This window comes from Castanea sativa, chromosome 4 (assembly GCF_040712315.1).
Source record: "Castanea sativa cultivar Marrone di Chiusa Pesio chromosome 4, ASM4071231v1".
In the NCBI taxonomy this organism is placed as follows: Eukaryota; Viridiplantae; Streptophyta; class Magnoliopsida; order Fagales; family Fagaceae; genus Castanea; species Castanea sativa.
The window spans coordinates 2,703,938-2,720,916 of record NC_134016.1 but is presented as its reverse complement, the minus strand read 5'-3'; the positions used below and the strand labels follow the sequence as shown (position 1 = coordinate 2,720,916).

The 16,979-nt window shown below is 32.4% G+C and overlaps 1 protein-coding gene across 1 annotated transcript; it reads left to right on the top strand.

Annotated features, from left to right (window-relative positions):
• The first annotated feature begins 6,510 nt into the window (after positions 1 to 6,510).
• LOC142631461 (putative disease resistance protein RGA3) lies at positions 6,511 to 14,401 on the top strand. Its single transcript, XM_075805635.1, has 7 exons — positions 6,511 to 10,440; positions 10,599 to 10,786; positions 10,925 to 10,989; positions 12,228 to 12,389; positions 12,493 to 12,556; positions 12,944 to 13,004; positions 14,022 to 14,401. The coding sequence occupies exon 1, from the start codon at positions 6,511 to 6,513 to the stop codon at positions 10,423 to 10,425; it is 3,915 nt and encodes a 1,304-aa protein (XP_075661750.1). The 3' UTR covers positions 10,426 to 10,440; positions 10,599 to 10,786; positions 10,925 to 10,989; positions 12,228 to 12,389; positions 12,493 to 12,556; positions 12,944 to 13,004; positions 14,022 to 14,401.
• The last annotated feature ends 2,578 nt before the right edge of the window (positions 14,402 to 16,979 follow it).

Sequence of the window (16,979 nt, the reverse complement as noted above, 5' to 3'; positions counted from 1 at the left end):
GGTTGTGCAGCCCAAAATTAGAAGCTTTGGAGGACTGTGCACGGCTCATTGATGTGGGATTCATTGGTCAAAAATTGACATGTTACAAGCCTACAACAATGGGGCTGGAGCAGCTACTCCCAAATGGGAGTGACTTTTTTTTATTTTATTTTATAAGCATAGTGACTTGATAGAGTATGCAGGTATGACTATCATTTGCAATTATGATTTTTTATGGTTGAATACTTGTATTGTAATTTATTAGTTGAAAGTTGGTTAAATTATTTTTTTACCTACAAAAGAGTGAGGTTATAAAAGTTGTGCATAAGTAAATAAACTTAAAAGGATAGAAAAAAAATATTGCTAGAGAGACACCATATTATTTTCAAATTACCTAGGATTGTAAGAAAATATTTTATAACGAACTTTAGTTTTACTCAAATTTTGCTAAAGAAGCAAGATTGGTGTCTCTCTAGCAACATTTTTCCCTTTTGGTATTTGTTGTTTAGAGATAACTTTTGATTACAGGTAAACTATCTTTCATTGTACTTATATTATACTCAAATTTTACTTGAGTATAATTTATTGTTCTCTCCTTGATTTTGGAGAAATGGTTTTTAAAAACCTCTTTGTTTTTAGTTTTACATTGAAGGTATAGTGTGAGCCCCTGATGTAGAATTTAGTGGAAGGGTTTGGACCCACAGGGCTTTAGTATTAATGGGCCTAAAGCCCATATGAAATGAAAGAAGGGGGTTCGTACAACCCAAAGCCGAAAGCTTTGCGGAAGAAATTGGGGTGAGGTAGCAATGTTAGAAGGGAAGGGAATGAGATAGCACATGTTTTTAGCAAGATATGCACGAGAGGTAGATAATTTTCATTATTGGTTGAAAACTTAATCCAAAAGTATATATATTTAAGTAGAATTCTAATAAAACGTATGCTGATTTTCTTCTCGAATTTTTTTTTTCACTCTCCAAATTAGATTTATCTATTAAAGGACCTTATAAATTATAATATCAAGACCTTAGGTAGATTTTGGTTAATTTCTCCATCTATTGATGAATTCCCTCCTGAACAATGTCATTCACATTAAATTGCTAGAGAAGTGCACAATTTATTTATTTTGGTACTTGATTACATAAGATTGTTCCAAAGAATTTCTCAAACAATCATCAATTTTTTTAGGTTTTTAAATTTTTACTTCATAAAAAAATATATTATGTTGACACTCACAAACCTATTAATAAGTTAAGATTTTGTTGTTAAGGAAGTAAGGAACACTACCGCATGCTTTTTGTGTGATGGATTAAATATTATCACTTGCAAACTAATATTTAAAATAATGAAAAAATTTGTATTATTAATTGATTTCCCAATTCACCCATCCACTCAAACTATTCACTCTCCTCTCCCTTTCAAATTTGACTTGTTCGTGTCAATCATAGGAGCAATATTGTAGCCATACTGATGATTAGCTGATAACAATTCTCTTTCTTTTCTTCACAACTTAGCAAGATCTATCTTTCACTGACAATGGCTTCCTCATATCAAAGACTCTCTTTGTGATGGGTAGGTGGATTTTTCAAAATGAGGGTGTTTGGATCATAATGTGTTAGCATATTCTGCACCAAAGTTTTCATGTAATTAAACACTTACTTGTCTTTAAATTTGTATTTTGGTAGGTCTATTTGTAATTGGGTTGAGGTTTCAAATGTTGAAGTTGGAAATAGAAGGTAGATTTTTGGTTGAGTGAAAATGGAGATGTGTCCATAATTCAATCTTGAAACGCTATTGGCTCAAGTGAACATGTAAAATCTAGAGAGAATTCAGGTATGAATTCTCCTGCTATTCTAGGCTTTACCCACCTTATATATCCGTGGTTTTTATCTTCGTATACACTTCAGTGTGTTGTGTTTGTTTTTATTTCCTTTGATGATGTTCAATTTTGATGGTAATCCATGCATGCTAGTGTTAATTGGCTAACCACTTAAACAAATGAACCCTAAATTGTGCAATTAGCTTAAAACCAACATTAGTAGTTAAAACTTGGGATCTAAATCGTAGTAGTATTTCTCAAGGGGGCATCGTGTGATGGGCTGATGGCTGTGGGTTTTTTATTTTTAGGTGGTACGTACTCAAACCCCACCTTAGTAGAAGGCAAAACACTAGTTGGACAAATGAGAGACTCAAAATTTTCAGCACATTCCAATTCCATCTGGGACATCAGATTACCACATCACTTTCTTCTTAAGACCAACTCAAAAGTGATTACTAACAGGACACTTAATAAAGGAGGACATTTCTAATCACTTGACATGCCTGTACAATTCCTTAGGTTTTTTTAAAAAAATTAAATTTAAGTTCACAGTATTAACTTTAGTTGTCTTTGGAAAAAAACAATATTTATTTGTATTTGTCTTTGATTGTAGGACTTAAAGTACATCACCTATATAACTCTAGAATTTTAGGGTTATGTATGTTTCAACATATATTTTTCAGTTTTTTTTAAAATATGTGCAAGTGAAAAAGTATGTAAAAATACGTAAAATGTTTTTTAAAAACTGAAAACATATATTTGAACTCGCGTCCTAATCCCTTAACTTATTAAAATTTTTACTATTAAGTTAAAAATTTTTATCAAAAAAATTATTTTCTGAAAAATAATTTTAACATGGCTTTTAATAATTACTTTTTACTATTAAATGAAGACAAATCTTCAAAATTGAACAAACTTTATTTCAATACAAAATGGTCCCCAACTGCCAACCACCCATTTATTGATTTCTAACCAGATCACATCACATTATTGTGTTGCACATCTTTTGATAAATGCTTTCCAACCAGATCAACTACCCATTCATTTATGCTATCACCTATGTATGCCGAATGCAATTTCTTGCTTTTCCTCCACGCTGCAAGCCTGCAACTGCAAGGTAGGGGGGGGGGGGGCGTGAACTTAAATGCAATGTCTATCCCTTTCCTTTTCTTATTTTTGCAGTTTCTTTATAAATCAATAAACAATAAAAGAATATATTTTTCCTCCTTTTCTTTTTATTATTGAAATGTGTTTTTATACACTTGTTGATTTACAATTTGTACACACAATGTTCTTGTTTTTAACATATGACATTCATTGAATATGTTTTGAAAATATGACTACCAAATTTGGTCACTAATGCTTTCTCTTGACTAAATGAAATTCTTTAGGAACCTATTAGTTTCCAACCTGGAACACGATTGCAATAAAGTCAACATTGCAATGAGAATTCATAGTTTTCCTTTTCACAATTTGTTTTAGGGTATGGTTGATTACTACAATGGCATGCTTAAATAATGGAAAATATGCCGCTTATGTGTGGGTGCATTTTAGCGTATCAATTCTTAATATGTATTGAATATATTCTTGAAAACACATTCACAGTGATGGTTCAAGGTAGAAGACTTAATATCATGATGGCGAAGGATATATTACTTAATGCAATTGGCCAAAATAATGTATTTTGGAAGCTTCAATGAGGATTAGGGGTGTTCATGGTGCGATTTGGTGCAGTTTTTGGCCATATTTAACATCGTACTGCTCCTCAGTTTTGCAGTCATAAGTGTGGTGCAGTTTGGTCGGTTTTGAACCGGTATTTTTTTCAAGATGTGATGACCAGTTACTTGTTTAGTATTAATTACCATGAAAAAAGACAATAAGTTTCAAAAAATATATATATATATATATATATATATATTAACAAAAAAGTAACACAAATATATAAAAGATAGAAAAAAAATCCATGATATACTAAAAGTACCACAAATATATACAAAACAAAAAAAATAATCCATGACGCTAAACCATATACAATTATACATGTTAAACAAATAAATATGTAACACAAAAATGCTTAACAAGTGTACCATATACATTGCTAGTTATGCTTACTAAGAGTGAGAGAGTATCAGGAGAAAAGTGTGAGAGTATGAGATGGAGAAGTGAGTGAGGTTTTGAACTTTGATTTTGTATTTAACAAAAATGAAGAAGTTTTTAATGTGAAATTAGAATGCACTAAAGTTGGGTTGACCACTTCATATAAAATTAAATTATTAATATTATATAGGTACAAAGTGGTGCGATCCTGTGCAATTTTCTTCTCATAAAACTGCACACAGCACTGCACACTATGGTGTGGTTCACTACCACTTGTGGTAATACTATGCAATTATTGTATTCTGCAGGCAATTTTATTTGGTTTAAGTGCTGTCATTGCAGTTTGATGAACACTCCTAATGAGTTCGATAATCATTATAAATGATACATTACATTATATTAGTAAGTTGTACAAAATGGTTTGGCATTGCCGTTTGGCTAATGATTTTATTTGGCAAAATGGTGAATTAATCATTTATCAGAAAGTGGGTGAGAGAACTTTCAGATTCACTCGTTATAATTAAAAACAAGGGAAATCAAAAGGCAATGGCAGGTTGACTGAGTCAACTGACATACTATCCGAAGCTTTATTCTTTTCTCCTTCGGTTCTCACAAGAATGAAAGGGACACGACATCAACGGGCTATATATCTACTTCAAAAGCTTATAAAAAATAGCTAACAAGTTCACGTAACTTCACTAAAGTTTGTTGAATATTGTTGATACATAGCACATTTGTCAATTTTTTATTGGATTTACTCAGCACATTTGTCAATTATTCTGAACATAACTTATAATTGATGAAAAATATTTTTCCCCTAAACTTTTTATAATTCTTAAGAGATTTTTTTTTGGGATGAGAAAGTAGTTCTTAAAAGTTAAACGTCATAAATTGACAACTAAACATGTTTCTTTATATTTTATAGACTAAAGTTTAAACTACATTTCTAAAAATTTGAGACTTTTTGAATTTTAAACTAGAAGTGTATTTGACTTTTACGCTTTAAGGTTCATTTAGTGTTACATAAATTTGTCATGCTTATTTTGTTCGTTTAATAAAATGATAAGACATCATTTTCAGATTTTTTTGTTTTGTTTTGTTTTGTTTTGATTTTATTGTAATTTATTTTTGTTTTAAATTTTTTTAATTTGTTTTAAATTTTTTTTAGTTATTTTAAAAAATTTAGGCTACAAAAATGACACTATATCGTTTTATTATACAAATTAAACATGCATGACAAATTTATGTAGTACTTAACGGAAAATATGGACAGATGAACTATTTATCCAAACGAAATATAATTGTAAAATTAAAAAATCATAAAACTTTAGGAGTACTGTAATTTACATTTTAGCCTTATTTGTCACTAAAAAAAATGAGTTAACTAAACATATCTTTGGAGTTGACAGATAACTCAAAAAAAAAAAAAAATTGAGATCAATTAAAAAAAAGGTAACAAATGAAGTCTTTCTCAAAAAAGAAAAAAAAAAAGATGGTATATAACAAATGAAGTGGTGGTTCACTTGCACTAAAAATATATATAAAAAAAAAGTCAAATACTCAAAAAAAAATCTAGATAACCTCATTTGTTAAAAAAATGTTAGAACCATAAAAAAAATTATACCACTTTTACTACAACTTTCTGCTATTTAGTTTAAAAATTAAGGAATGAGAATTGCTCATAAATAAATAAATGAGACAAATGGGAAGATCGATGAATTAGAAGGAAAAGACATGGATCAACCCTAGAAACTTTCCTTTTCACATGAACAATTCTACTAAAACTATGAGTTAATACCGTGTTAATTTAATCAGTCAAACTTGTTAGGCCTATTCAAAATTGAATGTGACTTCAATATTAATTAAAATCAATGTTCATGGGCATGGCATCCAATAAGTTCTCATGTTCACATATAAAATTTTGAAAACTGTACCCCATTTCATTCAAGCTTCATTCGGCTGAGTGGTTGTCCTTCTTCTTCTAATAATGAGTCGTTCGGTGAGTGGGCCTGCTTGTTTTATCAATTGAGAAATATTTGTCCTACTTAGTATTTTCACACATAAATACGGGGAAGCTTCATTCGGCTGAGTGGTTGTCCTCTTCTTCTAATAATGGAGTCTTTCGGAGAGTAGGCCTGCTTGTTCTATCAATTGAGAAATATTGGTCCTACTTAGAATTTACACACACATAAATACGGGGAAGCTTCATTCGGCTGAGTGGTTGTCCCTTTAATAATGGAGCCTTTCGGTGAGTGGGCCTCCTTGTTCTATCAATTGAGAAATATTTGTCCTACTTGTCAATACATGGTAATACTGTGGTTGCTTCATTCATTTAAAAAGTCAATACAAGTCAAGTCATCAAAATTTAAGACGCAACGTAAATTTTACGACATTATTTGAAGGCACATTAATCAAATACTGCATTAGCCAGTTGACACAAATAACGTGAAGATTGAAGACAAATTAATATTAGAAGAGGAATAATTAATAATCACAATAGCAAAAATTAAGAGATGTTTATCTAGCCCCACCAAGTCGTCTATTTCCCACAGAAACATACTCTATACTTTGCAAAGCTCTTCATACCACTTTCTCTTGTACCGAGCAACCAGGAAAATATGGCTGGACAAGTCCTAAGTGTTGTTGTAGATGGAGTAATAGCCAATGCGATGTCACTAGCTAGTGAGCATATCAGTTCTGTGTGGGGTTTCAAGGAGGAGATAGGAAAGCTTCAAGTCTCATTAACAAAGATTCAAGCTTTGTTGCATGATGCTGAGAAAAAACAACTACATGATGAGTCTGTGAAGATCTGGCTACGGCAGCTTAAAGATGTAGCTTATGAAGCTGACGATGTGCTTGATGAGTATGACTACGAGATTCTTCGACAAAAGGCAGAGGCTCAAAACAAAATGAAGGTACGCAGCTTCTTTTCATCCTCCAATCCCTTTGTATTCCATGTCAAGATGGCAAAAAGAATAAAGACCATCAACCAATCGTTGGATGAAATTAAGAATGATATACCTCTCCTTGGCCTTATAGAGTCTTTGAACCCAATCCCCCAGACTGGTCTGGAGCGGGAGACAGACTCTTTTATTGATGGTTCAGAAGTTGTAGGACGAAGAGATGATGTCTTAAAAATTGTCGACTTGTTGATTGGGGCAAACAATCAACAAGTTATCTCTGTCATTCCTATTGTTGGTATGGCAGGTCTCGGAAAGACAACTATAGCAAAACTAGTTTACAATGATAAACTAGTAAAGAAACATTTTGATGAAAAGATCTGGGTATGTGTATCTGAAAATTTTGATGTGAAAAGGATTTTAAGAGAGATTCTTGAAGCTCTTGACCATAATTGTAGTGGTTTAGAAAATAAAAATGCTATACTTCAACACCTTCAAAAGAAGTTGCAGGGAAAAAGATATCTTCTCATACTTGATGATGTGTGGGATGAAGATTGTGAGAAATGGGATAGTTTAAGGAGTAGTTTGTTGGGAATTAATCAAAATAATGGAAATAATATTCTCGTAACTACTCGTAAGGACAATGTGGCACAAATCATGAACACAAGTCTCATACATAAATTGGAAAAACTATCAGAAGATGAATGTTGGTTAATATTTAAGGAAAAGGCATTTGCAAATGAAAGAATTCCAGTAACTCCAGATTTGGAGGATATTGGAAGAAAGATTGCTAAAAGATGTGGAGGGAATCCATTGGCTGCAAGAGTTCTAGGAGGAATGATGCGCCTTAAAGAAGATAAAAGTGAATGGTTATTGATTCAAAATAGTAAGACTTGGGATTCAATGGAGGACAATAATGGAGTTTTTCCAATATTAAAGTTAAGCTTTGATCATCTTCCAACACCATCTCTAAAACAATGTTTTTCATATTGTTCAATTTTTCCCAAGGATTTTATTATTGAAAAGAAACTACTAGTTCAACTCTGGATGGCTGAAGGGTTCCTTCAAACATCTAAAAGAAGTTTTTTAGTGATAGAGGATATTGGTAACAAGTATTTTGATTTTTTAGCGGCAAATTCCTTATTTCAAGATCTAAAAAGGGATTCTTATGGTGATATTAGAAGCTGCAAGATGCATGATCTTGTGCACGATCTTGCGCTCTCAATTTCAGAAGGGGAAACCTTTCATTTGGAGGGCAATTCATGGGATGACATTGATGTCTCTCATACTCGACGTTTATCTCTTATATCCGATGGCCATACAACTTATGCAATCCCATTATCTGAAGATGGCATGGGTAGATTACGCACAGTTTTTTTGAATCGTGTTGATCTTGGAGAAAAATTTTTGGAGTTTAAATGCGTACGTAGTCTATCTTTATCTGGGTCATGTATAAGAGAGTTACCCGAGTCCATTGGTAATTTGATACATTTAAGGTTTCTTAACATCAAGGACACCTACATCAAATTAATTCCCAATTCTATTACCATTCTCTACAACTTGCAAACTCTAGTAATCAAGAATTGTCGTCTTCTCAAAGAGCTTCCAAAAGATCTACGGAACTTGATTAACTTGAGGCATATTGATATTGACATTAACTTTCCTAGTTGGAACAAAACGAAATTGCCGACAGATATTGGGCGGTTGACTTGCCTTCAAACACTGACTTTCTTTGACGTTGGTCAAGACATTGGTGGTCAAATTGAAGAATTGGGATGCTTAAGCCAACTTAGAGGGGAATTAAGTATTTACAATCTAGAGCATGTGAGAGATAAAGAAGAAGCCAAAACTGCAAAATTAGCGGAAAAATTAGAAGTACACAAATTGGGATTCCATTGGAGTTGGAGTGGAAGGGAAGGCAACAACAATGATGAGAATGTATTGGAAGGCCTTCAACCTCACCCAAAATTGAAAAGCTTAAAGATAGAAAAATTCGAAGGTGAGAAGTTCCCTTCGTGGCTATTGGGGAGTGATAACATTAGGGGTGGCTCGTTACTTTTCCATCATCTATTGGACATTCACTTAAGCTACTGTAATAAGTGTGAAAAAATTCCTACACTTGGACATTTACCCAATCTCAAAGTTCTTGAGATACAGGGAATGGATAATGTGAGATGCATAGGAACTGAATTTTACAGCAGTTATAATGGTGAGGGATCAAGTAATAGTAGAGATGGTAGCAGCAGAACCGTGTTGTTCCCAGCTTTGGAAAAACTTGTTTTAAATGACATGCGTAATCTAGTAGAATGGAATGACGTGACGGAACCAACAGCAGAAATAGGAATGATATTTCCTCGCCTTGAGTATTTGGAGATTCAGAATTGCCAGAAACTAACAAGTGCTCCACATCATTTTCCGTCTCTTAAGGAATTATTAATTAACAGAATCAGAGGCCCGGCATTTGAAAAGATTATTAGCGAGCTTACCACACTCACGTCCCTCAAGATTTTCAGTATTTCAGAACTTGCTTGTCTGCCAGAGCAATTTTTGCAAAAAAATAGGAGTCTCAAGAATTTGAGTATACGTGATTGTCCTGATTTGAAGTCAATCTTGCCACATGGCCATGTATGGCCCATCTGCACCTCTCTCCGATCCCTCGTTATAGATGGCTGTGACAAACTGAGTACATTGCCAGATGCACTGCACAACCTTTATTTCCTTGAGGGTATTAAAGTAATATGCTGTCGTAACCTGAGGTCCTTTCCAAGTATACAAGGTATCGCATCCCTGCTTCAACGCTTGCAGATTTCCTGTAGTGATGAAGTTTTACCAACTGGGCTACGATCCTGTATATCTCTTCAATCTTTGAGTATATGCAACTGCCCTCATCTTATGCGGATTCCAGATCTACGAGAATGGTATTCTCTTACCGAATTAATTATTGGGGATTGTTCTAGTTTGATAGCGATTCCAGATCTAAAAGAATTGCCTTCTCTTACCCGATTAGTAATTTTTGGTTGTTCGAATCTGATATTGATTCCAGATCTAAAAGAATTGTCCTCTCTTACCCAACTAGTAATTCGTGGTTGTCATAATATGATATTAATTCCAGATATACGTGAATTGCGTTCTCTTACCAAATTAGAAATTTGCGATTGCCAAAAGTTGAGGTGTTTGCCAGACGGATTAGACTTCCTCGCCCGCTTGAAGTATTTGGAGATCGGTGACTTTTGTCAAGAGTTAGATTCTTTCCCCAGTCTCAATTCCATCCAACACTCACTTGAAGAATTACACTTGTATGGGTGGGCTAGTCTCAACTCTCTCCCAAAGGAAATTCAATGCTTCACTGCCCTTCAAACTCTACAAATATCTGGATTTGGTGAAATGAACGCTTTACCTGAGTGGTTGGGCAACCTTTCGTCTCTTCAACGGATATTCATTCACAATTGCGAGAAGCTGATGTATCTGCCCAAAATGCAAGCCATGCGATGCCTCATCAAACTAAAACTACTAAACATTGGCAAGTGCCCCAAATTAGAGGAAAGATGTGCAGAAGGGAGCGGCGCAGAGTGGTCTAAGATTGCCCATATTCCGGAATTTAAAACTAATTGTACGTTGGGTAGAACTCGTTAAACATACCAATAACTGGTAAGTCTACCTAATGCTATATCCTTGCCAAATGTTTATAATTTGAAACTCTAGTTTGAAAATCGTATAAATCATTTTTTGTTTTTGTTTTGGTGTGTGTGTGTGTTTTTTTTTTTTTGATAGGTTGGTGTGTGTGTTTTTTTTGTTTTCTTATAAAGCAGTTTGAAACAATTAGGAATGCTATGATTACAAGCTCGCCCCAATTTGCACAGAGTGGTCTGAAATTGATGGAAAATATATTGAAGGGTTGTAGCACAGATTGGTCCAAGACAGATGAGTGGTAACATTGTCAAACAGGATCTACTTTGAAGATCATATAGATTTTTCATATTAAAAGTGATAAGTGGTAAGTTTAGTCATACCTTATATACTCTTCTCTTCTTTTAATCTGATATGATAACCTTATTTAATTTAAACTGAGCATCAACATAAGTTCCCCCGAATTTTAACTTTCTCTCAGTTTTATACTTTAATGTGTACACAGTGGAGATGGCATACCTATTGTGTTCCACTCCAGGAAAACGGAATGTTCATAACTTGTAAGAGCTGGTAAGTTTTCTCTAATCTTTCTTCCCCTCACATTTCTCACAATATTTATTCACCTGTTACTAAACAAAACTAAAAGAAAAAATTGTTTATCCATTGTTTTTTCTATATTTATTTATTTATTTTACATAATATGATTCTAGCATGATTAAATTGGAGCAAGCCTTTATGAAATCTATATCTTGAGATAGTATTATTATAATGCAAATAAGCATTACAATTAACCATCTAACCTGCCAAGTCACCACCAACCTTGTTCTTTTCTCCTCTGTTTTCGCTCCTTAAAAATGATGAAGTGGTTTCACTAATTTTTTGTGATTCAAATATTATCATTCATTCATTGCCATGCATTAAGCCTTCCACTATAACAACACAACAACAAAGCCTTAGTCCTAAATTTTTGAGAAAGGTCATGGATCCTCAACCGATTAGTCTAGGTTAGCAACATATATACATTAAGCCCTTTCATTTTGAAAATTTTTAAGTCCAACTAATTAAACAGAGAATTTCAGATTTTAAGAGCCATGTATAAAGTGTAGGAATTTTCCAAGTCAAGAAGAAACTATTTTTCTTTGGATTGGCTTGCATCCAGTGCATTGGACAGAAGTTTTTCCCTTATTCTCTTTCTTGATTTTAGAGTGATACTTGCATTTGAAACTTTGATTACATAAAATTTTCCCACCTTTTCATTTTCTAACGGCTTGACAAGATTTTTCTTCACTTTGGGTTCAAGACTGTACTCTTTCATACTGTGGAGATTTATTTTTTATTTTTGATAGACATACTGTGGAAATTTCATTAGATATTTACCTCAAGAAAATAAATTCCCCAAACTTTTTTAAATGTTAATACCTGTCCACATACAATTTTTAATGGTGAACTCATAAAATTTTGTGTTTGCCTAGTTTTATTTGTTGCGTTGTTTTTCATATTTGATAAGTTATTCTGAATATTCATGGCATAGTATCATGCTTTGAGCTTTGAAATTCATAATAATAATAATAATAATAATAATAATGAATAGTATCATGCTTTGACCATAGCTGAAAGATCTTTTGGTACTTGTGGAATTAAAACCAATTTATCCCTTACTGATGGTCCTAATACTCTGCTCCAGTAGAAAAAAGATGGATCTTTTAAGTCCTGCATACACTACTTACTTATCAAAAAAAATATATCCTGCATACACTACTTATGATTTCGAAATTTGATGCATCTGTACCCACACAATCTCTCACCAGATTACAGAAACTGCAAAGTCTTTATTGTCCTCATCTAAAGGAAGGATGTGTGGAGGGAAAGAGCCAGGAGGTCCTGAATTTGCACTAAGAATATAAGTTCGCCAAATGTTATGGATATACCTGGCCACACAATATATAAAATGGTGAACTCATGGACTCATGGTAAACTTTTTTTTTTCCATGTTACTAGAATATCTGCTTATCCTTCCTAACATATTCCACTTTCTTGAAGTTAGTCACAAATTTGGGAATGACGTGTCCGCAGGGATAGTTGGTACTCGTTTTTTAACCGGGAGAGTTGAGATCTACTTATGCACCAAGAGTTTCAGGTACTTCAACTCTAATTTGAAGGCTACCCTCCCTTCCCCCTCACCTCTTCCAACAAAACCTACTAAGATTCCTCCCTTTTCTCTAGGTTCAATTTTTTTTTTTTATACTAATTATAGATGCTAGTTATCCTTCATATCCCAATTTGAGTTGTACTTAAGCACAATGTCATACAAGATTTCCCTTGTTTTGAATATCCAGATAAACTTTTGAGTCCTATCGTAAGCTTAAAAAAAAATTTAGAATTGGAATTTTCTATCAAATGTCCTTTTGGCTAATGGTTCTCTTTAGAATATACTAGTTGTTCCCTATTGCAACACCATATTTCTTCACTGATATACTCACTTTCATTGAGTTATTAACAACATTTGGGCATCATGTTCTTGCAGGGCTATTTTATAATTATTTTCAACTGGGAGGATAGCTGAAATCTATTTGGAACAAGTCTAGGTACTTCATCTCTCCATTTTACTAAGGCATTTTTCTTTTTATAATATAATGCATGAGAAACTGTGTTTTAGTTAGTTATTTTTTTGCAATTATCTTTGCCTAATTTTGAAATAGTACTAATACATACATATGATTGTTATTTCACAAATTCTTAAAAGGCTTCAAATGACACTCAAGTTTTTGTTCATTTGAACAATTTTTCTAACAATTACTTAATTATCAGAGATCCAGCCTTAGAGTCGTACTTCAATGTACTATATTATTTAGAGCAAGCAGCTCCTTGCTAAAACATGTACATGCATCTTGAACCTCTTCATCACACTTGAATTTCTTCTTACCATCAATACACAATTAAAATCTCACATTAGAGGAATTCTTTTGTATTATAAAAGGAAAAGTACAAGAATCAGTCTTTTCTCTAGTCAATAACATGTCAATAGTGAAAAATAGGCTGTTATACATGTGGGTGGCTTAATTTTTTTCTACTCTTCATCTACTTGAACACACTACAGTAACATATTTGAAAATCACAGAACTGAATAGTGAGAATATCTTCTATAGTGGTGTAAGTGTCATTGTGTCACAACATTACAAATACCGGTGATCTTTCATTGTCCCAAATTAGAGGTCTTTTAGTTTAGCACAAAATGGTCTAAGATTGCTCATGTTCCAGTGAATAAGATAAACCTTTGATACATCCTACTTTAAGGTCAAAACCATTTAAATCTGGTTTGCTCTCTCAAACCTCCTTATGTCTGCTTGCTGTTTCACTTTGAAGTCAACTAAATGTTCATGATTTGTTCTCCTTTTTGCTTTCACTTGTTTTCTTTATATATATTGCCAATGATATCCAAAGAGTCCAGTGTCAAACCTTTAATTCATATTTTCTTAAACTTATTTTACTACATAGCTTTTGTGTATTCTTAAATTTTAGTTCTATTTGTACTGTTCTTGAATTATCACTTACACTTATGTTTTCATGTTCATATTAATATTAAACTCTGATATGCTTGTTAGAGTTGAAGATTTCAGAAAACTTTTCTACAAAACCAGCTACTTTCAAGCCAAAATTGGAAGGTCAACTCCAATTTTGATGAAATTTCAGAATGTTGCTCCTGACAAAGAAAGCGTTGTGTTGACTGGTGTTGCTTGAAACCCCTCTCCATTTGCACGGATGGTAGGACCTACTTCATGAGATCTTTTCTAGTTGTTATTGTTATTGATGTAATCCAAGAATGGCTTCTTTTTTATTATTATTATGTCATTGTAGGCTCTAGCATTTGTTCTAGAAAGATTGTTGTAAACATATTATTCTATAGTGGAAGATTTTACTGGACTAGGTCCCGTGGTTTTTCCCTTCCCATTGAAGGGTTTTCCACGTAAAAATTTGGTGTCTTGATTGTGGGTTGTTTCTAAACTTTTTTTTTTTTTTTTTTTTTTTCAATTTTAAATATTGGTTATTATGTTTTGCTAGTTTATTTGAAATACCCATTGAATTTTCACAAAGAGAGAAAAAGAAAATAATTCCATTTTGTGTTGAATTAATTGGCTATTTTTCTCGACAGAGGCTGATCTTCAAATTAGACAATTTTCGGTGCCTAACCCATTGCATTCACCATACCCTAATGCCGAATCCTCTATGGTTATATATATATTAGATCTCTATATAGAGGTCTAGCTACTTCTTGGAACTTAAGAAATTGACAACTCTACTCTTTGCACTAAGCTTGAGTTCATTATGTAATACCCTTTCCATGTGCTGGATGGATGCATATTGGATTACACCAATTCACCACGTTACAAAATAGTCTTTTTTACGAAGTAAATAGACACTTTTATAAAATTCATAACTTGCGCTTTCCTTTACTTGAAAGTCCATATCTTTTTTATTCAAGTTGAGGGAAAGGAAAAAAAAAAAAGTAGAGGAAAGCCAAAAATAACATTAGAGGAAATGGTTTGAGAATTTTTAATCATAGGTGACTCTAAGAATGTTTATTATTCTCTCTTTGGTTTAGGGAAATGGTTTTGGACATCACATTTGGTTTTACATTCAAAGCTTGGGAAGAATACTTGAAAATGTTTAATCATATGTGACTTTGAATAGCTCTCTGCTAACCTTTTAACTATCCTAAGACCTAAAGCTAGTTGATGGTTAGTTACCGTTATTAATCACTCCTTCAATATTGTTGGCTAACTTTGATGGTTAAAGATCATAGTCAACAGGTAAAAAATTATCAACCATAAAATTTTTGTGTACACCCATTAGTCAAAACAAGTCATTTTCATAAAAGGGGAATAAAAAAAAATTTAAAAAAAAAGTATCTTTGACTATATTCAATTTCATCTTCTAGCAGAAAGTTACTTTCTTTGAAACAAACGTAAATTTAAAGAATTTGAATTTTTTATTCATATTAATTGCTAGAAAAGTGTACAGTTTACTTAATCAACAGTTTTCTAATATGGATTTTTTTTATTCTTTTAAAGATATGCTTTCCTGTTAGGCAACCCGTGGTTTCGCTGCTATAGGTGCCTAAGCTAGATTAAAGCCAAGATGTTTGTCTTGTTCCTTTCCCCCCCCCCCCCCCCTCCCCATCATTCAAATTAGAAGTTAAAATGATGCAAGTGTTAAAGATGATTGTATACAATGACAATCTATGATAATTTGCTACAATATGAAAATTAATAGTCTTTTGCTCTTCTATTGCCATATAAATTGACTGAACAAATCGATATACCACACTTCATTTCTTATTATTTTTCTTATTCAATGTCACAATGACCACTTTATAGAAGGCCTTGCAAACGTGACATGAGAATGAGAAAGAAATGTTGTTATAGATTACTAGTCGGCGTAGTTGCAAACTCACGCAATATATGGGAATATATAATTTTGAGATGCGGTATAATGTATGATTTATTTTCTAAATTTTATTGTAAATAATTTTTTCTCCCTAAAAATTAAACAATTTTTAAAAGAAATTTATGACTATTTTTAAAAACATATAATTTTCTCGTTTTTGGTGTTTTTTTATTGATCTTATTCTTTTTTGAAATGTTCCATATTTTTTTCAACTATTGTTCTTATGCATTATATTTGCTTGATTTATTTTGGTACAACTAAAATGTTTAAGTTTCAAATTTGTTATTCAAATTTCTCATTCTTTTAAGAAGATTATTATAATAATAAAAACTTATCAAATAATTAAAATAGATATTACTCAAATAACTAATAGCAATTCAAACATATCTTCTCCCACTTTTAAGTAAGTACACCAGAGTGGACCAAAATGAACTTAATGGATCGAGATAGACCTAATAGACTGAAATGGACATAATTGACCAAAGTGGACCAAATAGACCAAATTGGACCGAATGAACCAAAATTGACCAAATTGGACCAAATGCCAAACCGTAATTAGTAAACATAACACAAAAAATTAATAGTAATTATATTAATAAAGTGATGTAAAAACCATAATATGTGATAAGTAATGTATTTCAACATGACGGAAGTGGTTTGTTGTTAAAGTAAGATCAATCAAATTTTTATTACATTAATATTTTTAATTTAATTATTATGCATGCATTTATGATTCTATGTACTTGTTGAAGGTTTTATTGAAGTCGAATTTAGTTACATGTAGAGAGAGTTTTTTTTTTTAGAAAGATGAAGTGAAAGTTGGTACACCACAAAAAAGCATATCAGGAAAACCACTTGCATGTAATATTTTATACAAAAACAAAAAGAAACAAAAAATAAATAAAATCATTTGGCCTTTATTATCTCTATCTCTTGAAGTTATTGAAAAATGACATATGTTTCTCTAAATAGAAGCGGAACTAGACAACTTGGCCTTGAATACTATATTAGCATACAGATTTGAATACAATTATGGAATGAGACTTTCTTTTAAAGTGACTATAAACTAAAAATAAATAAATGATGTCTCCATCCTAGGTATTTGTATTACATGT